The sequence below is a fragment of the Dasypus novemcinctus genome, chromosome 14 (genome assembly GCF_030445035.2).
Source record: "Dasypus novemcinctus isolate mDasNov1 chromosome 14, mDasNov1.1.hap2, whole genome shotgun sequence".
Classification (NCBI taxonomy): Eukaryota; Metazoa; Chordata; class Mammalia; order Cingulata; family Dasypodidae; genus Dasypus; species Dasypus novemcinctus.
In genome coordinates, this window is record NC_080686.1 from 24,204,860 (window position 1) to 24,226,547 (window position 21,688).

Sequence of the window (21,688 nt, forward strand, 5' to 3'; positions counted from 1 at the left end):
CTTGTCAACATCGCTCGGTTAACCACGGTGTGCTCGTTCCCTCAAAGGGGGCGAGGCGGGCAGGGAAACTAGGCAGGAACCTCCGGGGGCCAAAGAGCACCCACCCCACGCAGACAACAACGGCCTACAACTCGGTGTGTTCAGAACCTCCCATCAGGCCTACTGTTTAACATGGATGAGGAGCAATGTAAGATCTAGATGCTTAGAGTCCTTGCAGGTACTGCCACATTCCTGGGAAGAGTCTGGGTATTTCTAGGAAAATGTGTATGGGGTGTGGGTGGGGCAGAGTTTGGGAGACGGATCAAAAATCAGACACTGTCATTTCCCCACAGGAGACGCGAAAAGGTGTGGGTTCCCTTGGGAGTGTGCAATCAAGGCTACATCCACACATGTGGCCAAATTCAGTCGGGTCCCAGTTTCCCATATTCATTGGCAAAAAGCATTTTTTGGAGGTGAAAAATATACCCGCAGCAGAATTCTGATTCAGGGAGGCAGTTTTTACAGGTCAGGCATTTTTGTTTCTTTGAGATCCTGGGGGAGAGGGAGAAGAGGCAACTACTGTTGACATCGAAAGCGTGCCAGGCATCTTGCTAAGCACATCATCTGTGGATTCTCCGGACACCCTACGGGGAAGGTATTACCGTCTTCTTTGTGCAAATGAGGAAGCCTTGGCTGAGGAAGCAGAGGACCCAAGACCACCAAGTTCAGTGGTTTACATGGCTCCAGAGCACAAGCTCTTCCCCTCTGTCAATCTGCACACCTCTTGAAAGAAAGGAGGAGGTAGGGAAGTGTCGGTCTTAACTTTAATAAAACTAATGGGCTTTACTGAAGTTGCCATGCTTCTAGCCAGTACTGCAAGAGGTATGCAGGATATGAAGAAGACTTCTAGGTCTCCACCAAATGGTCTAAGAACTTGTGATCTTATTAACTATTGACCTAATTATCATAAAATTAGGTGGCTGAACTAGACCAATCAATCTATCCACTCAATGTTAATAGAGTGAGTATCTAATGTCCACCTGGCACTCTTCTAGGCATCAAAGATATACCAATGAAGAAGAGAATAAAAAACCTCAGCCCTCAAGGAACTTTCTAGTGGCATCAGCCATGCCTTTGGGGAGGCTATGAAGGCAACCCATTACCTGGCACATGTCAGGTATGACTTGGAAAAAAAACCCAGGGAGTGCAAGTTTCTAACCTGGCTAGAGAACAAGTGGGAGCTAGTCACAAAGGGGAGATCTCCAGGTATGGGGTGGGGATAGGGGTTTTCAATGAAATTCCGTGTAACTCATTAGAGTTCTGCACACTAATGGTGATGTGTTAACTTTGCTTTATACCATACTCTGTATGGTATGCTTCTATGTATGGGTAAGCTTCCCCACGACAATGAAAATAACCCACTGAGTCAGTACTATAATGCCAGGGATAGTTCTAACTACTTCATATTGATTATTTCATTTATTCCTCTCACTGAGCCTAGGAGGTAGTAAAAAAAAGGTCATTAAGGCTTAGAGAGCCTAAGGACACTTAGGTAGCAGAGAATGACTGATTTTAGAGGCCAACCTCTTTTATCAAGCTTGCTTGTAACTCAAGCTCAGTGTCTTACACACATACCTATTCTCAAAAAGAAAAGATGTTACAAAGTGCTAACATTACCCTTTTTTTACTTTTTTTACTTTTTAACATTAATTTAAGAAACCAAGGAAAACCTTACTTTAAAAAGGATGAGACGTGATCTTTTTAAAACTGTCATGCAATTGTTAAAAAAAAAATTCTCAGTTTTGTGGATTCCTGTGCACTGAACCCTATTACATTCCAGGCACTGTGCAAAGCTGCCTGCTGAGCAACTCTTGTTGGACACAACACAAAGCTACCATCCACCCAGGCCTATCTGTCCTTCTGAGTTCCTTTCCCAAGACCCAGCCCTGAGACCTTCTACCTCATACCTTCTTCAAGCCACATCATTCTCTCTACCAGGATTTCCTTAGACCAGCCCATATCATAACCACCTGGACTATAACTAATTTCCTAACTCCTCTTCTGCCTGCTCTTTGGCTTCCCTCCAATTTTTTTTCACATTCCACCTGCTTCCCAAGTGTTCACTCTAAAATATAAATCTGATGCTATCACTCTAAGATTCTTCAGTAGTTTCCCATGGTTTCCAACAGTCCCTCAATGATTATTATTTTCTTAGAATACACGCTTCCTTTAGAAATCCAATGTCTCCCAAAGAGAGTTTCAATGGTAGTTACAAGGGTCTTTCCCCAAGTGAAAATCACCAAAACTGTAGGATAAAGACCTGTATTATCTGTGGTAGATTGAGTTTTGTACCTCAGTTCAGACATGTTTTAAATTTTGGGTGAGAACTCATTGCAAATAGGATCTTCCAAAGATGTTATTTTTAAAGTGTGGCTAACTTAACCTGGGTGGGCCTTAATCTGGATTATTGGAGGCTTTGTAAGGAGAAGACCACAGGGAGAAGCCGGAAATCAGTGAGAACCCAGAAGAGGAGAGAGAGGACATCACCATGTGTCACGAGGCTCGAGTACAAGCTAAGGAACGCCAACAGTCCCCGGCAGCCACACCAGAAGGCTGCCCTGCAGGAGACAGCAAGCCTTGCTGAGAGCTCGATGTTGGACTTCTAGCCTCAAAATCATGAGCCAAGAAATCCTCGTTTAAGCTAAAACCACTCTGTGATATCTGTGACAGCAGCTCTGGAAAACTAAGACAATATCCCATTGACCAAAAATGTTTGATCAAATTTTACTTCTGATAGTTGATATTACTGTTTTTTTTAATTGCCAAAGACAGCAGACCAATAAGTCTGCATTTCAAACTGCACACACTCAGTGAGGATTCTGATACTCATTACCTCATCCCTCCCCCTGCCCAAATTGCCCCGAAGAGTCCCTTGTTTACAGGATAAAACTCAAACTTCCTGGCATGCCTTCTAGAGCATTCCATGGTCTGGCCCTAGCCTTCCTCTCCAGTCACATTTTTCACTGTCTCTCTCTTAGCTCATCCTAACAAATGGCTTATGGATTTCTAATCACCCACAACTATTCTTCCATCATATTCAGACCAAGCACTACCCTACCCTCCAAAGCCTCTCCTGACACACCATCTCCCATCCAAAGGCTGGACGTGACCCTCTCTTGTATTGCCCTCTACCAGCAATTCTCTTCAAAGGCTCAAGGGCAGGCTCAAGGGCAGATATTAGACAAAGTTCCTCACTGGTCCCAGGTTAAACCACTGCACTATTTATAACCTCTGCACATGCCTATCACAACACTTACATCATTTTAGTGCATTTGTTTTTCTGAATCAAGTAAAAGAAAGACCTTACCTTTATATTCTAGATAACTAACAAAGTGCCTGGCACCTAGTGGGTTTTGTGCTTTCTTTGAAGTTAAATTCAAAAATAACTTGAGCTCCCACAATCCATTAGGCAGGGCTACGTGCGGGGGTTACAAACACATCGCACATAAGAACATACGAGATGAACATGTGGGAAAGATGCTCAACTTCGCTAGTTATGAGGAAAATGAAAAGTAAAATCACAGTGAAATACCAGAAAAGCTAAAATGGAAAGGCTGGAAAGAACCAAGTGTTAGAGAGGACATGGAGTAATTGTAACTCTCAGACACTGCTGGAAGGAGGACAGATTGGTACAGCCACACTGGAGCACTGTTTTACAGTATCTACTAGAGCTCGACCTTCATGTGTCCTATGATCCAGCAATTCCACCCCTAGGTATGTGCCTAACAGAAATATAAACACACATGTTTACGAAAAGGCATCTACCAGGGAAGTGGATAAGGCTCAACAGATAAGAGTGTCCACCTATCATATAGGAGGTCCAAGGGTTCGATACCCAGGGCCTCCTGGCTCATGTGGTGAGCTGGCCCATGCGCAGTGCTGATGCGCACAAGGAGTACTGGCCCACGCAGGGATGCCCCCATGTAAGGGTGCCCCCCCGTGCAAGGAGTGGCCCCTGTGCAAGGAGAGCCACCCTGCGCAAAACTGCAGCCCACCCAGGAGTGGTGCCACACACACACACAGCTGAAACGCAGCAAGATGATGCAACAAAAAGAGACACAGATCCCCAGTGCCGCCTGATGAGAATACAAGCAGACACAGAAGAACACACAGCAAATGGACACAGAGAGCAGACAACAGTGGGGGGAGGGGGTGGAGAGAAATAAATAAAACTAAATAAATCTTAAAAAAAAAAAAAAAGGCATCTACCAGAATGCTCATAGCAGCGCTACTCATAATAGCTAGAAATTGGAAACTACCCAAATGCCAATCAACTGTACAATGTACAAATAAATTGTGGGGTACGCAATGATGAGAATGAACAAATCCAAACCAAACCCGTAAATGGATTTCACAAACAATATTGAAGTAAAAAAACAAGAATACATAATGTATGATTTCATTTATATCCTATTTAAAAGCAAGTAAAACCAATCTATTAGGAGTTAGAAGTTGTTACCCTTACTGGAGGCTCTGACTAAAAGGAAGTAAAAGGGCCCTTCCAGGGTATTAGCAATACTCATTTCTTGAACTCGGTGCTCTTTACAGTGTGTTCAGTTTGTAAAATGTATTGAGCTGTATATTTATGATATGTGCATATCTTCTGTAAGTATACTTCAATACAAAAAAAATTTTTTTAAGGTTCTGTTCTCAAGAAACTTCAAGTTTAGAAGAGTAATGCAGCCTAGTAAAATCAATAAACCTTGATTGTTACAACAAGAGGAAGCAGACTCAAACATTTTGAAAATTTTCAAAGATTTGGATGGTCAAGAGATAACTGTAACATTCAGAAACTGGAGATTAGCTAATGTGAGCTGGGACAATAGAAGGTATATGTTATAGTAGTAAATGCAGCCTGAGAAAGGCTGGAATTTGCAAAGCCTGGCTGAGACTGAGTGGCACACACTGGGGGTCCTTGTGGAACTTCCTCTGTGTAGGAGAATCACGTCTACAACTGTCTGGCATATGCACTGTAACTTAAAGAACTCCAAAATCAACAATTCTTGACCATTTAGGAGGCCCCAGGACCCTTCAATAACAGGATAAAAGGTATCAGCTATCGCCACTCTTACCTCTAATGCACAGAGTTCAGCTATCCGTAGAGTGGGGGGAGGGCTAGAGGAAGGAACAGGTGAACTCTGAGGAGATAGAGCACTGTGGTGGAGTATACAATTGTGGGAGTGTTCTTTTGGCAGCTAAGGCAGGGGAAGGCTACTGGTGCAGGGTGTCGGTGGTGGAGGGATGTATGGGAAAGGAGGCATGTGGAACATGCCTTTGTGGAATATGAATGTGTTCATGTGGTCACAGGATTTATCTCAGTGGGTGGAGACCCACATAATAACCAACTAAATATTAAATTCCTATCCTGGGGAGTCCTGCTACATTCTCTAATAGAGGGGCAAGAATCTCTTAGAGTATATAGGCAGTGCCTAATAAGAGAAAACTGACCAATATGCCAAGCCCTTGATATTAATGCTTGCACTTACAAACCTTAATTGAAGCTTAGCCTAAAAATATCTATTGCCTAAGAATTACCCCCTGAAAACGTTCTTGTTACTTAAACGTGGCCTCTCTCTAAGCCAAACTCAGCAAATAAACTCATTACCTTCCACCCAGGATAGGACATGACTCCCAGGGAAAAGCTTCCCTGGCACCAAGGAATTATTACCAGGTGCCAACCAGCAAGGCATTTGGATAAAGACCTTGACCACAAGGGGAAATAAATAAAACAAAAGAATTTTTGTAGCTAAGAGATCTTAAAGTGAGGTCATTCCAGAGGTTACACTTATGCACATTTCAGGCAGATCTCACTGCCACAGTAAACAAACCTCTGAAAGGGATACTCTTAAGGGTTCTAAAGGCATCTGAACACTATAGGCAAGGCATACAACCCTATGAAATCAGTAGCCCATCAGTGGGCCTTACCTTGGAATATATGATAACCTATTTCCCCACTGTAACAGAGTTAGGTTCATTTATAATTTCCCTGAACATGATTCTGCTACCCTTTTTATTTGAACCTATAATTAGCAGTATACCCATTAAATATATGCCTCCAGAGACTTAAATCTTTGGTCTGTTCATAAGCCGGTGAAGCCCAGAATCACAGCAGAGTTGCAACCAATACGTATTCTCCAGTTCATCAGACTCACCCAGGACAACTAACAAAATGATGATGATGAACAACCCCCAAACCAAAAATCAAAGAATATCTATAACTGCAAGCAAGATGGTTCCTTCCATCTGTCCCATAAGATCTCAACCCCCTCTCAATCTGAAGCAGAGAGGGCACCATCCCAAAATCCTCAAGACTGAGGAATGAACAAACATAAGGCAGGAATGCAATCATGAGTCACAGTAGACTTATTAGTATTATAGTAACAAAAGAACTTGTTACATTGATGTAAAGACACTGGTTACCAGAGGTTCTGAGGAGAGGGGGATGAGAGAAAAAAAGGTGGAACACAGGGCATTTTTAAGGCATTGGAATTGTTCGCATGATACTGCAATGACAAATACAGGCCATTATACATTTTGCTAAAGCCTATAAAATGGTATGGTGCAAAGTGTAAACATAATGTAAACTAAAGACCATGGTTAGCAGCAACACTTCAATATTAGTTCATTAATTGAAACAAATGTACACTAATGAAAAATGTTATTAATAGGGGAAAATGTGAGGGGAGGGTGGTATATCTAGGAATCTCCTACATTTTCAGTATAACTTTTCTGTAATCTAAAACTTCTGTAAAAATTAAGTTTAAAATGTTTTCAATAATTTTAGGGTTTTCATGGATTCCCCTGCAGCCCATCCATAGAGCCCTAAGTATAAACTCATGATTCTTCTCTAGTGGTAGTAAAAAAGTAAACAGAAAACAAAAAAGGTGATATTAAGGAGAAACACACAGGTGCCCACATCTTCCTTCACCCTAACCACTGATAGAGAAAGTGAAAGTTCCCTATTCACCAGAACTTTTAGAATGTATCACCTGAAATAATGATTGAGTTGTTGACAATATTAATTTCTAATCTACATCAGAAGTCTGACTTCTTTCCAAACTTTAACATGACTCAGAAACTCCTGAAGTGAGTGTTTTTGCATACTAATATTAACATTTACCTCTCTTTAATGAGAAGTCCCATTAGTATACACTGTTTGATTAGATCTAGTATCTGATGTACACAATAACATTTAAGGCTCCACTTTTACTTCCAAGAATGCATTTACAAATTTCATAGTGAGGTTTTCATTGACTTCTGAAATAATTACACTAGCATTCCCATACTATCCATACACACCTATGTGACAAAGGGGACATGGGAAATCTTTGGCAAATAAATGAATTCATTAAAACTTTATTTTTCTTATGATACAAACATACATTATACTCATAGATGCCACAAGAAACCTAAGTAAACATGAAGTTTTTTTTATTAACAAAAAAAAGGTTTCCTTCTAGTTCGAGAACCACGTGGCTAAGCAAAACAAGGGGAAGAGCTTTTTTTACTGTTCATCGAACATGGCAGGCAGGTTATTTTAGCCTCTTTGACCCTTAGTTTACTCATCTGCAAGCAATGATACTGATGTGCCAAGAAAACGCAACTCCCTTAGCAGAGAGAATGTGTTCAGCCATAGTGAGAGATGTGCTTATGCTTAGAGTCTTTTTTATTGTTTCTTCCTGGCATGTTGGAGGTGAAAGAAACAACAACACCCTTTCTAGAATCCTAGGAGTTTTTGCCCTGTCTGATTCTACTTTGCTCCCCCAGAAAATGAAAATTGCAAGTGGGAGAGAAGAAAACCTTCCATCCATCCAGACTATTTAATCCACCTCACCTATGATGAAGATCATGTTCTCCCACTGTCACAGCCACGGAGGGTAAGAGGAGTATGGAAAGGGGCAGGGGAGGGCTGACCAGAGAATCGCCAAAATTTAAGGTTCAGAACAAAAGTCCACTTTATAAAGGAGGTCCATAAGGGCTACCTCATTTTAATCTTGCCCCAGGCAACATAGCCTAAGAGTTAAAAGTCAACAAACTAAGTATTACCAATCAAGGAGAGATTAAGAAAGGTGCTAAAGAGATTCCTTTGTGATTTTAGCCATAAAAAATACCTTCATTTTCTAAAATACCGCTAAGTATAAATGAATCTATTTTGCTCTCCAACAAAATAAAAAGTATTGTTATATTTCAAAATAATGACAATGAAGAGAAGAATTCTTCTGCACTTTATTGCACTCAAATAACATTAAACAGAAGACATTTAAGTTACTTTTTGAAAATCCACTGATGTTGCACAGCTTGGCACATATTTGTAAATACAAGGCTCATTAATTAAGATATTTCGAATTGAAAAGTAGTTGAAGTTGACCACAGGATAACGAATCCTCAATTTCCAGAGTTCTAGAGGTGATTATATACATAAATTCAGTAAAACTTATTTTACTGATTTATCAATTGTATGTCACCCCTAAGTTGCCCTAAAAAAATATGGCTTTATAAAAAGTAGCATCCTATAATTCATAATATGAATTAAGAGCTTATTCAAATTTGAGTATCAACTCTGTGTCACCCATACCACAGCTTTAGAAAATTATTGCTTTTCTACCAACTTATTATTTGGGGTTCTACTACACATTGAGTCAGCATGCAGAACTCACTACATGGTAACTATGATCTACAATGATAAAAATATAAAATCTCTTTGATTTTAATCCTACATGCAGGAAAAAAAGTCACCTTATCAAGAGCTGTCCCTGACACATAAATGAAATCACTTCTTATGGCTTTTTAAACTCATGGCTCTTTCAAAATGATATTGTATTCTTTTTAACAAATGAGTATTTCCATTACAGCAACTATTTCTGAGTCAAAAATAAACCACATATTAAAAAAGGAGGAGGAGAAAGCCTTCAGTGTAAAGAAGAAAAGGCTCATACGCTGTGAAACAGCAGCAGGGAGCAGCTGGCTCTGGAAGTGCCTTTCAGACATCCTAAATCCACTTGACTGGAGCGTGACTTTACCTAGTAAGAGCATGGCAGTCTCTAAAATTAGCTAGAGAGTATTACTTAATCGGCCAAAGACAAAACAATCTTTAAATTATGCACCAGAAATTTATAGAGATTTTCCAAAATTTAAATGAACACCAAAAGGAAAATAGCAATGACATGATCAACCCGAGGAGACAAGAAATGTTTCTGTTCTATCCATCAGGCCATTCTTTACCTCTATGTACTAATGAGGGATTTTAGTTCTCGTCTCTCATTTTGAAAAATAAGTTAGCCATGATAACTTAAAATTTCTATCAAACTATTAATTTTTTTCTAATTACCCAGCTAACAGCTTCAAAAATCTCAAAATTTGAGTTTTAACCTGAATATTCAAGACTAATGCAGAAGTTTTGGTGAGATATCAGTGCAGATATATACAACTCAAACCTTCACAGCTAACGTTGATGTCTATTAGTGTTAAGAATGCTAATGCAAAATGCTCTAAACGGCTTCTAAATCGTGTTTAACACAGTTTACACAAATCAGTTCAACACAGTTCATGTTAATTACTAATAATATATATTAAAACCCTGCCAAGACGATTGTTGCTACATCAATATAATTATTAACTGCTGCCTGAAAAACATAGATAAATGCAGATAAAAAATCCACCACAAAAAGAAAAATAATGATAAAGAAATAGACTAGATGCAATTAATGCTATCTTAAAAGGACATGCAGGAATGTAAAATCACATGTAATTTTTGTTTCTTAAAAAAATATACTAAAATGACAGTGGACTACGAGTCATTCAAAACATCTTTAGTGTTCATTCCCAAAGATCTTGATCTGCTCAGGAATTACTTCACAAGATCTATCACAGCCATCTTTTGGAGCATAGGTTTAGGATGGTCCTCTTGTGGTAGTAAGGACAGTCTTTTTGAAGCTTTAAGTATCTGCAAAAATAAGGGGAAATCTAAATTAAAGGACCAACCAGACACAGACTGTGAAACTGCTTCATTTTCATTCTACTTAAAAAAAAAACAAAGAACGACAGAAGTAAATGCCTCTTTTTAAAGGGCAACTTGATAACAGAATGGTGAACTGCTTAGAGAAATCCCTGGAGATTACTTGCAAAGTTGCTGATGAATTGAGGTTCTTTAGAGTACCTGAGAATTAAAATGGAAGAATTTCAATCTTTTGAAAAACACAAGCATCAGATTTCTTTCTCCCATCAATGTTTACACTGTACTAAAAAGAAAAACAATAAATAAAAAATGTCTAGCATGGTATTTGAAAAACTAATAAAGGATGAATTTTCAAGGAGCAATTGGGTACTGTAAACTACATTTGAAATATATTACTTTAAAAAGTTTTCTATCAATTTTTAATGTTATTGGCAATATAAATGGTTAATAGGAAAAGCATACAGTATTTTAAAAGAAGCAAAATTCATTCCTATCCAACTTTTTATAAATAATGTTCTCATTCCAAACTTTGATACCTGATTTATCTTACTATTAGAGCACTGGACTTACGTTACAAAGAGATTAGAAGAGGGGCTGGTGTACCCAGAAGCCCAGACAAATTTTAATATAAGTTTAATAGCTAGACTAGGGTATATTCATTCATTCATTCATTCATCCATCCATCTGACTATCTGTATGTTTCAATAGAAAATGTTTTTTTTTAAATGAGTGTGATCTCAGGTTCTCCTAGAATTTAACAATTAGCTGGACTTTGATAGGACTGATCATTTTTGTAGTCTGTGCAATCAAAAAGTACCTTGAGACTATGGGAAGTTGTTCAAAGTATAATGATGAGTATTAATAAAAAGGCAAGTGAACTAAAGGTCTGGCTGCATTTTGAACTACTCAAATATATGCTCCTAAATATTTAATCAGAGGACCCTACTCAGAAGTAGTTTACCAGGATGCAGGCCCAGTATCTCCAAACCAGGCCTGGCCCCTCCATGGCTGCCATCCCACGGCCCTCTGTACCACCAAGGCTCTCCTGTTCATCTACAAGGACTCGTCAGGAGCGGAGTAACCGGCCTTGATCCCTGCCATCCAATGACTTCCCACTCAGCTTCCCAGAACTCAACACCTCTTCTCTGGTCGCTGTACCACCATCAAGCCCCCCATTTCTGTCTGGATTAGTACAGGCCTGTCTCCTGACATAGTCTCATCACCTCATTGCTGGGCTGATTCCTCGGCTTCCTGCAGCTTTTAGGCCCAAGTTCAAACACTTAAACAAGGCCTGTGAAACACTTCCAGAAGTGATGCCTGCCTGCTTTTCATCTGAGCGTCCTACACCCCTAACGCGGCCCAGCGTCTCGCTCTTGGTTCCATAAGCACTTGCTTCGCCTGCTCCCCACCTGCCGACCCTGGTAACGTCCACCTGTACTTCAGAACTCAGCTCTAAGACAACGCGTGGGACTCCTTCCCTCACTCCCTGCACCCCTCTGCTGCCCTGGGCACCGCTCTCTTTGAGCAGCTCATGACACTGTTTTTGCTTTATTACTCCACTGTGTACCCCCTGGTCTGTGAACCACCATCGGGCAGGGCCAACACTGTCCATCACGTACCTTCACTGCCCGGCACAGGACTGAACCATAGGGGCCGCTCAACAAATAGTTCTTGAAAAAATGAACTATCAAATCAATAATATGCATCACGGGCACTTATTAAATACTGACCCCTAAGAATCCCAAAGACAGTCTTTGCTCTTCCTCAGACATTGGGCGCTGCCAGCCTAAAGCTTGGCTGTTAGACTTAAGTGATCAGGGCTAAGAATGCTGGTTCACCAGGGAGACATGAGGGAAAGTTCTGGAAGCACGCAACAGAGGGAAATCCTTACCACTGCCAGAAAAGTCAACAGTAGAGGGAGTTAGAAACGTCCTCTCCATTTCCAAACAGACAGGAACAGCAGATTCACTCAGAAATGCTGATGCTCACACGTCAACAGTTTGAATGATATGATTTCACAAAACATCAAAGTATAACTATTTTGTTTTTGTGGGTTTTTTTTCCTGGCAGGAACTTACAGAAATACTGTTAATGGATCCAACTGGTCAAAGGGCCTAAGTATTGTCTGGCAGGAAGTTTTACTCGGATAAATGTCATAAATGATTCCTTCATAAATCACTATTCCATTTGTGCTATGTATATTTATGCTTCAATATTGTTAGAAATATGCTGCATAATTTCAAGTAAAAGTGACTTTGAGGAGAAAGCTGAAAATCTGATAAAGGAGTAGGGATTCTAGAATCAATTAAAAAATAAAACAAAATCAGCTATTTGGAATGACTGACTACTATTCTTAGAAACTGCCAATTCATAGAATTAACAGTTTCCATTTTCCAGCCTTGCCATGAGCACACATGAAAAGTACTTATAAATTAATAACTATTAAAGACAGCAACATTTAAATATTAAACAACTTCATTTTCTACCAGGAGTAAATAAACATTCCTGAGTCCTAATGTGTAATAAGAAATAGATGTCTAAGAAAATGATGTCTCTAATTTTATCACAACAAAACTGTTCTAAAAACCCTTTTCAGTTCTTAAAACCTTCTCTAGCAGAGCAGTTAAGAAAGAGCATGGCCTCTGGAGCCAGACTGCAAGGTTCCATCCTGGTTCTAACACTTGTTAGCTCACCGACCTTGGGCAAGTTACTCTGCCTTGCTGTGTCTGTTTTTTCAATTGTAAAATGGAGAAAAAAGCATGTCTACATCTCAGGGTATCTGGAAGACTAAATGAGTTGAATCATGTAAAGTGCCTGGCAGCTGAGCTTAAATGATTATCCTCTACTGTGTGGCTGAAGACAAGGGTGAACTGAGACCGTCCCTGCCTTGTGGAATTACCACACAGAAAAGGCAGGATGATACATTTTAGAAGCAATATTAAGACCATATAGTCCAGTCCTGGAATGATCAGGGAAGGCAAAGCAATCATTACTTAGGTTCTGAGGGCCAGGAAAAAGTTAACTAATAGTCAGCATTTTGCAGAAGTCCTCAGTTTGAGTTTTCTATCAAAAACAAGAATTTTAAAGATTGAGAGGAATTAAGGAGATGGACCCCACAGTCAGTGTTTCTGGAGTTTCTGCAATCAGGTACATAATTAAACATTACTGCAAAAAGAGCCAGCTTATTGTATATAAACATCACTAGTCTAGATTTATGAATATCATTATTTTGCTACTGAATAATTTTAAAAATGGCAATATGAACCAAGACTAGGAAGATAATGGGAAATAAGCAAACCAAGTACAATTATTAAAAATAACTATTGCTAAGTCTTAGGTTCTCTCCTGGCAAAGTCAGATTACGACAGGCCGATCAAATCTGTATAATGTCTAGGGTGGGGGGTATACGGGAACCTCTTATTTTTTTAATGTAACATTTAAAAGAAAATAAAGAAGAAAAAAAGGATGCAACTTCTTGAGCAAGTCTTTCCAAATGTAGCTTCCCTTACTCCACCTCAAAGATTAGGCTAATTAATCAGTAAACAATAACAGCCACAGCCAGTAAGTGCTGGGAGTTCACTACAACCAGGAACCACGCATATTAACCAAATCTTCATTTTTATGTGCTTCATTTCTAACGTAGCTCATTTGAAAAAAATACCTTATTGTATCACCCCAATCCTTGGTATTTTATATTTATGTTCCAAGGAAATTCTTGGGCTCAATTTACAAAACACTGAAATAAAAGCATGGAGCCTTTTGGTCAGAATATTAACTTTCATATCTTCACTGAAGGCACAGCAATATTTTTAAAAAGAAACTGTAACTAGAAATATATCCATGTCTTAAAAACTGATTTTTAGGAATGTTTATAAGGTAATATTATTAAAAGAACAGAATAGTAATTAAAATGCAAATTCAGTAACCTGCTTAGCCTCCTCTAGACAGAAACAGGGCATTATATAAAGCTTCACTCAGCAATAGAGAGGAAACCAACAAGAAAAGCATGACATAAATATCCCTTTCTTTCCCTGTCCCTCTTTTCTAAACACAAAATATATGTATCCAGTAGTTATCATGTAAAAGATCCGTTTTCCCATGGATTCCTTTTCTTGTTTACATCACAACACCAACATATCAGGTTTTCTTAATAAAACAATTCTTTTACATATTATAACAAATATATATGGTATGGCAACTATAAAAACCTAAAAGATTCCAATCATAAAATAAGCAAAGATAAGCTGATGAACAACTAAAAGTATTCTATGGCTACCAAGGTAATTTTTTTTCTTGAAATTCAATATTTCATAAATTTTGGCAGGCACAATTATTTCTAATATAATCAATAGCAATGTTATAGAACTCACACTAGGTACAATATGAAAAATAATTCACGTAAAGACTGAACAAATAAATAGGACACAAAAGGAAAAAAATGAAGACAACTATAGAAACAAGAAGAAATACATTCAAGAAAGAGGTAGGACATGGGAAATCCTTTCTTAATAAAACACTCTTCCCCACTGTGAGAAGAGATTAGTGATTGCAGGTATGGTCAACATCATCTCTAAAATACATTTGAAGGCCCAGGCATTAGCTAAAAGGTTCTTCCCATGCTTTTAAATTCACTGATGACTAGAAAGGACAGGTGGGGGGGAGATAGGGAAAAGCAGAGAAATGAGTTTAATATGTCGAGCTAGAAAGGACAGAGCACGTGGTACGACAAGCCCTGAGAGCAAAGAATGATGCTTTCAAGGAAGCTGGGGAATGGGAGAACGGGGAATAATATCCCAAATGTATGCATTATTAAATTTCCATCTTAGGCCAATTTTGAGACCATATCCTGCATCAAATAGCTTGTGAAACAAAAAGGGAAAAAAAATCTACCTTCTACTATTACGACCACCTTTAATGGTATTTTTATCATTAATACTCCTCAAATTCTGTTCAACAAAAATGTACTAGACTGAATCTGATGCATATTTTCCATCACTTTGACTCAACTGATCAAAACGTAGGAATATTTTCTCCTTAAATTTAAACACAGCTAATCCTTCTGTCAGGACTTTTACCCTTCATAAATTTATTTCATGAAGCTGGTGTTAGCATCAACAGCATATTCTGAATTAAACATAAGGGGAAAGTACAGTACATTTAACAAAACATCATACCTGGTGGTACTTCTTGTTGTTCTTCTGCAGGGGGGATATTTACTTCTAAAATCAAGAAAAATTACAATCTCTTACTTGTTGTTGACCAATAAGTTAACAATAAGTTCTGTGTTTAGTAGTACAGATTACCAGTATTTAAGTATGGGGACTATTTTTACAAACTCTTTTATTCATAAAAACATTACATTTTACATCATCACAACAAAGCAGATATAGATATAACTTAGGGAAATGTTCTGTATTTCTCAAATTTCTGTACGACAAGTACTACAACATTATGTCCCTAAACAACCGCAGAACTCAACTTCCCATCAAAAAAGATACTAGGATAAAACCTAGGTTTGAACCTCAATCAGACTTGATAAGAGAGCTGAGAACAGACACTTAAGCATCTTCTTTCTTCTTTACAGTGTTTTACCAAATGACTCGTTTCAAGATGAATAAATAATGCAAGGAAATAAAATTGAAATAGATTCTTAAAATCAAACTCTATTCTTAATAAAGTTGTTTTTGAAAAGTAATGTTCAAGATAAAATATTCTAAAATACCCAAAAATATGAATGTGAACTTTTAACATCTTATCTTTGACCCTGACTGCTTCAATCCAATTATAACTAAAGATACTGTAGGCATCATAAATTGCTATAAAGACATATTGAACTGATGATTGACTTTATGAAATGATATCAAATGCTAACATCTTCATACAGGAAAAACCATTTAACAGTTTCTTAATCCAGAAGTAAGATGATGACATCTTTCCTTTCGTGCTCTAAAAATTGTAATAAGTTCTGAATAAAAGGAGGAATTTTTAATAGCATCTTCTAAAATTCAAAATATTTATGTAGCTATTTTAATCACTTTTCTTCTTGCATTAATATGTTTCTAATTATAAAATAATGCATGCAAAAAATAGATTTTGGAAACAATTCACAAACAACAATTTCTGAAAATATGGAAATATTTTACATAAAAATAAACCAAAAAAAATTATACATGTTCCCACTAACCACTGTCCTACATTCTTCTTATAGAGGCAACAGAATGAGTGTTTAATAGCATGGTTTTGTTTTATTGGATTATTTTGGAAACAAACTGCCTGGGGTCAAGTCTCAGTTGCTGAAACAAAATAAAAGAACTCAATAAATGTTAGTTTCTGCTATGATTCCAGCCTTTTTACTACCCCCCACCATAACTGATAATATACAGTAATTATAATGTTACCTCATGTCTTCAGTGGGTTTTCTTTGCCTTAGCACACCTATTTTCCTACATCTTAATTACTCTTGCCAAACATGACTTTAAAGGCAAGGTAATATTCTGGCACACAGGTACATTTCTATAACCAGTCCATTATTGTTCCGTATTTTGGTTGTGGCAATTTTTTTATTATTATAAAAATACTGCTTCTAACTCTTTAATATTGTTATAGAATCCTATTGGTTCTAATTTCTGTTCCCTTAGGGTTGACGCATAAAAGAGTAATCACATTTTTAATGGACATTGAAGACCCTAATAAATATATACAATTTTTTAGAAAGGCTACATCAGTTTTTATTTCTCTCAGCAATGGCTGAGGTGTCTGACCTGCTATACTCTAATCAGCACTGATTTTACCAACAAAATAAGAATTGTAATTTTTGTAAATAAGAATTGTAATTTTTATTACAAAGAATTTTAAATGCACTGAATCCTTCAATTCTCGTTCTCATAACATATCTTTTCCTTTACTTCTACTAAACTTCAACATATTCTTCTTATTGCTTGAACAACAAAGAAGTTTCTGACTTTCAATTTTTTTGAAAAAAAATTGTAATTACTACCCAACATTTAAGCTGGAAACTTTCCAAACTCTAAATATTTTTTTAACAAATCAATTTTATTGATACATATTAATAAAACATAAATCCATCCAGTATAAATACCATACAATCAATGGTATTCAGTGTAATCACATATTTATTCTTACTTTCATTATTCCAGGAATAATAATAAACAGAAAGCAAACTCATCACATCTCATTCTCTCTGTGCTTCCCCAGCCCTACATAGCTGTTATTCTGTTTCCTTCTCTCTAGCATATTGGTATTTGTATTTTGTAAAAACAGCCATATATGCAATATCATTCATATTTGTGTTTTACATGAGGGTTTACGATCTTATACAGTCCTGTTACATTTTTCAGCTTTACTTCTAGTATATACATGACCTCAGACTTCCCTTTCAACCACTGGCATACCGATATAATAGTTCTACTAGTTACAAACACTATGATGTGCTTTTACCATTTCTATTCATTTCCAAAGATTTACAAACAACGTTTTTACCAATTCTACAAGGATTAACCCTCAGCTTTCTAGTCTCTACCTTCTATTTTCTAGTGACCTATATTCTAATTATTAACTCCATGAGTTTACACAACATATTTAGTTCATAATAGCGCAATCATATGATATTTGTCGTTTTGTGTCTCGCTTGCCTTACTCAACATAATGTCCTCCAGGTTCATCCATGTTGTCATATGCTTCATGACTTCATTTCTTCTTACCACTGCATAATATTCCATTGTGTGTATACACCACAATTTGTTTATCCACTCATCAGATGATGGACACCTGGATTGTTTGCAACTTTTGGCAATCACGAATAATACTGCTATGAACATCAGTGTACAGGTATCTGTTCGTTCCTCTGCTCTCAGTTCTTCCGGGCATATACCTAATAATGGTATTGCCAGGTACCATGGCAAGTCTGTATTCATCTCACTGAGGCACTGCCAAACAGTCTTGCACAGTAGCTGTACCATTCTACATTCCCACCTACATTGAATAAGCATTCCTATCTCTCCACATCCTCTCCAACATTTAGTCTTCTGACTTTTTAACAACAGCTAGTCTAATACGTGTGAAATGATAAATCATTGTAGTTTTGATTTGCATTTCTCTAATTGCTAGTGATGTTGAACACTGTTTCATGTGTTTCATCACCATTTGTATTTCTTCTTTAGAAAAATGTCTATTCAAGTCTTTTGCCCATTTTTTAATCAGGTAGTTTGTCTTTTTACTGTTGAGTTGTATGAGCTCTATGTATATCATGGATATTAAACCCTTATCAGATTTTGATTGCCAAATATTTTCTCCCATTGAGTCAGTTGTCTTTTCACCCTTTTGACAGTCCTTTCAGATGTTAAAGTGTTTAATTTTGAAGAGGCCCCATTTATTTTTTCTTTTGTTGCTTGTGCTTTGGGTGTAAGGTTTAAACCACCTACCACAAGATCTTGAAGATGTTTTCCTACATTTTCTTCTAAGAGTTCTATGGTTGTAGCTTTTATATTTAGGTCCTTGATCCATTCTGAGTTAATTTTTATAGAAGGTGTGAGATAGAGGTCCTCTTTCTTTCTTTTGGATATGGCTATCCAGTTCTCCCAGCACCATTTGCTGAATAGACTCTTCTGGCCCAGCTCGGAGGGCTCAACCATCTTAGCAAAAATCACTTGACTATAAATGTAAGGGTCTACTTCTGAGTTCTCGACTTGCTGAACTCTAATCAGCACTGAAGTTTACCAAGTTTTTTAATCACTGCTACTTTAATAGGTGGAAATTTAATTCTATGTAATTTTTATCAGCTCTATTGAAGTATGATTTTCATATAATAAAATTAATCGATTTTAAGTGTGCCATTCAATGAGATGTGGTAAATGTCGGTAGAGTTAAGTAACCACCACCAAAATCAAGACTTAGAACATTTCCATTACCTTAAAAGTTCACTTGTATCCCTTTATAATCAAACCTCATTCCCAACCCCTGGCACGTACTCATCTATTTTCTGTAACTACAATTTTGTCTTTTCTAGACTTTCCTATATAGTCTTCTGTGTCTGGCTTCATTCACTTGTGTGATGTTTTTGAGATTCATCCATTACGTTGTATGGATCAAGAGCTTGTTGCTGTTAATTGCTAAGTATTAGGCTGGTGCAAAGTAACTGCAGTTTTGCATTGCTGAAATTTGCCGTATGATACTGGCATACATTCTTAAATAAATGTGGTATTGTTAGACATCACTTTTTTTTAAAGATTTATTTATTTATTTAATTCCCTCCCTCCCCCGGCTGTCTGTTCTCTGTGTCTATTTGCTGCGTCGTTTCTTTGTCTGCTTCTGTTGTCATCAGCGGCACGGGAAGTGTGGGCGGCGCCATTCCTGGGCAGGCTGCACTTTCTGTCGCGCTGGGTGGCTCTCCTTACGGGTGCACTCCTTGCGCGTGGGGCTCCCCTACGCGGGGGACACCCCTGCGTGGTGCAGCACTCCTTGCGCGCATCAGCACTGTGCATGGGCCAGCTCCACATGGGTCAAGGAGGCCCGGGGCTTGAACCGCGGACCTCCCATATGGTAGACGGACGCCCTAACCACTGGGCCAAGTCCGTTTCCCTGTTATACTTCACTTTAATGTGCACTTCTCACTATGTTTTTTTGCTAATGACTTATTATTTGTTGTTTATATTTATTTTAGACTATGGAAATGATGTTACACAAAAAAGCAAATTTGAGCAATTTTCTTATTTGAGTTCAAAAGTGGATCATAAACCAGGAACTGAGGTGGCACAGCTGACAGGGAACCTCCCTCCACATCAGAGGTCCCCAGAATCAAATCCCGGTGAATCCTAGAGGAGAAAGACGAGAAGGCAAGAAGAGAAATCGATACAGAAGATCACACAGCGAATGGACACAGACAGCAAAAAAAACAGCAGGGGAGGGGAGGGTCATAAAGCAGAGACAACTCGCAATATCAACAACCCACTGGCCTAGGAACTGCTAAGGAACGTACAGTGCAGTGGTGGCTCAAGAAGTTTTGCAAAGGAAACGAGAGGCTTGAAGATGAGGAGCATAGTAGCCAGCCATTAGAAATTGGCAACAACCAACTGAGAGCAGTCATCGAAGCCGATCCTCCTAAACTACACGAGAAGTTGCGGATGAACTCAACATCAACCATTATAGAGTTGGGCATTTGAAGCAAACTGGGAAGGTGAAAAAGCTAGAGAGGGGGATGCCTCATGAACTGACCGAAAATACAAAAAAACTGTCATTCTGAAGTGTCGTCTTCTCTTATTCTGTGCAACAACGAACCATTTCTCAATAGGATTGTGACAAGTGATGAAAATGGATTTTATATGACAGCTGGCAATGACCAGTTCAGTAGCTGGACCGAGAAGCAGCTCCACAGCACTTGCCAAAACCAAACTTGCACCAAAAGAGGTCATGGTCACTTGGTGGTCTGCTGCCACTACAGCTTTCTGAATCCTGGAGCAACCATTGCACATGCAAGTATGCTCCGCAGATCAATGAGATGCACCGAAAACTGCAATGCCTGCAGCCGGCATTAGTCAACAGAAAGGGCTCAATTCTTCTCCACAACAGAGCCCAACCACAAGTCACACAACCAATGCTTCAAAAGTTGAACGAATTGGGCTACAAAGTTTCGCCTCATCCGCCATATTCACATGACCTCTCGCCAACCAACTACCGCTTCCTCAAGCATCTCAACAACTTTTTTGCAGGGAAACGCTTCCACACCAGCAGGATGAAGAAAATGCTTTCCAAGAGTTCCCCGAATCCCAAAGCACGGATTTTTACACTACAGGAACAAGGAAACTTATTTCCTGTTGACAACAATGTGTTAATTGTAATGGTTCCTATTTTGATTAATAAAGATGTGTTTTAGCCTAGTTATAATGATTTAAAATTCATGGCTCAAAACCACAATTTCTTTTGCACCAACCTAATAGTATGACACTGTTTGGATATATCACATTTAGCAGCTGATGGACACTTCGGTTGTTTTCATTTTTATGGATACATGAATAATGCTGCTATAAACATTCAGGCACAAATCATCATGTAGACATGTTTTCATTTCTCTTGGGCAGAGTAAATATATGTTTAATTTTTTCAACAACTCTACCTAATTTTAATTTGTACATTTTTTACTTGTGAAGATGAACATTTTCTCTATTTTAAATAGCTAGTTCCTGTGTTGTGACTGTTAATAAACTGTTTATCTGTTCATTAATAATTTATAGACATATAGTGCTTTACCCACTTCACCAATATTTTCCTCAGGATTTATTTTTGTCATTTGAGGTACATTTTTATTGTGTATCTCAAAATAGTAATCACTTCTTCTGTTATTTCCACCACTTATGCTATATTAAGAAAGCCTATTATCACCAAGTAAATTAAATTTTCACCTAACTTTATTCTGAAAATTTAACTCAACTGAAATGTATTTTGGTTATGATGCAATGAGATTTTTTAAAAAGAAAAAGCTAATGAATTGCTTCAGGGCAAATTGACAATTATCTAGTCATACAACCTGTATTTTTAGTCCAGTACTGTGTTTTTTTTCACCACCCCCCTTGCAGGTTTTTGCATGGTGTCTGCTCTCTGTGTCCATTTGTTGTGCATTCTTCTGTGTCTGTATTTAGCTTTTATTTATCTCCCCACCCCCCGCCACCACAGCTTGTTTGT

The 21,688-nt window shown here is 38.0% G+C and overlaps 1 protein-coding gene across 10 annotated transcripts in view; it reads right to left on the reverse strand.

Annotated features, from left to right (window-relative positions):
- Positions 1-21,688, reverse strand: part of ASPH (aspartate beta-hydroxylase) — a 219,514-nt gene that overhangs the window by 120,694 nt on the left and 77,132 nt on the right. For all 10 annotated transcript variants that reach the window (XM_071207828.1, XM_071207827.1, XM_058275567.2 and 7 more), the window contains one exon: positions 15,169-15,213. In XM_071207828.1, the coding sequence (XP_071063929.1) occupies positions 15,169-15,213 (45 nt within the window). The remainder of the gene's footprint in view (positions 1-15,168; positions 15,214-21,688) is intronic.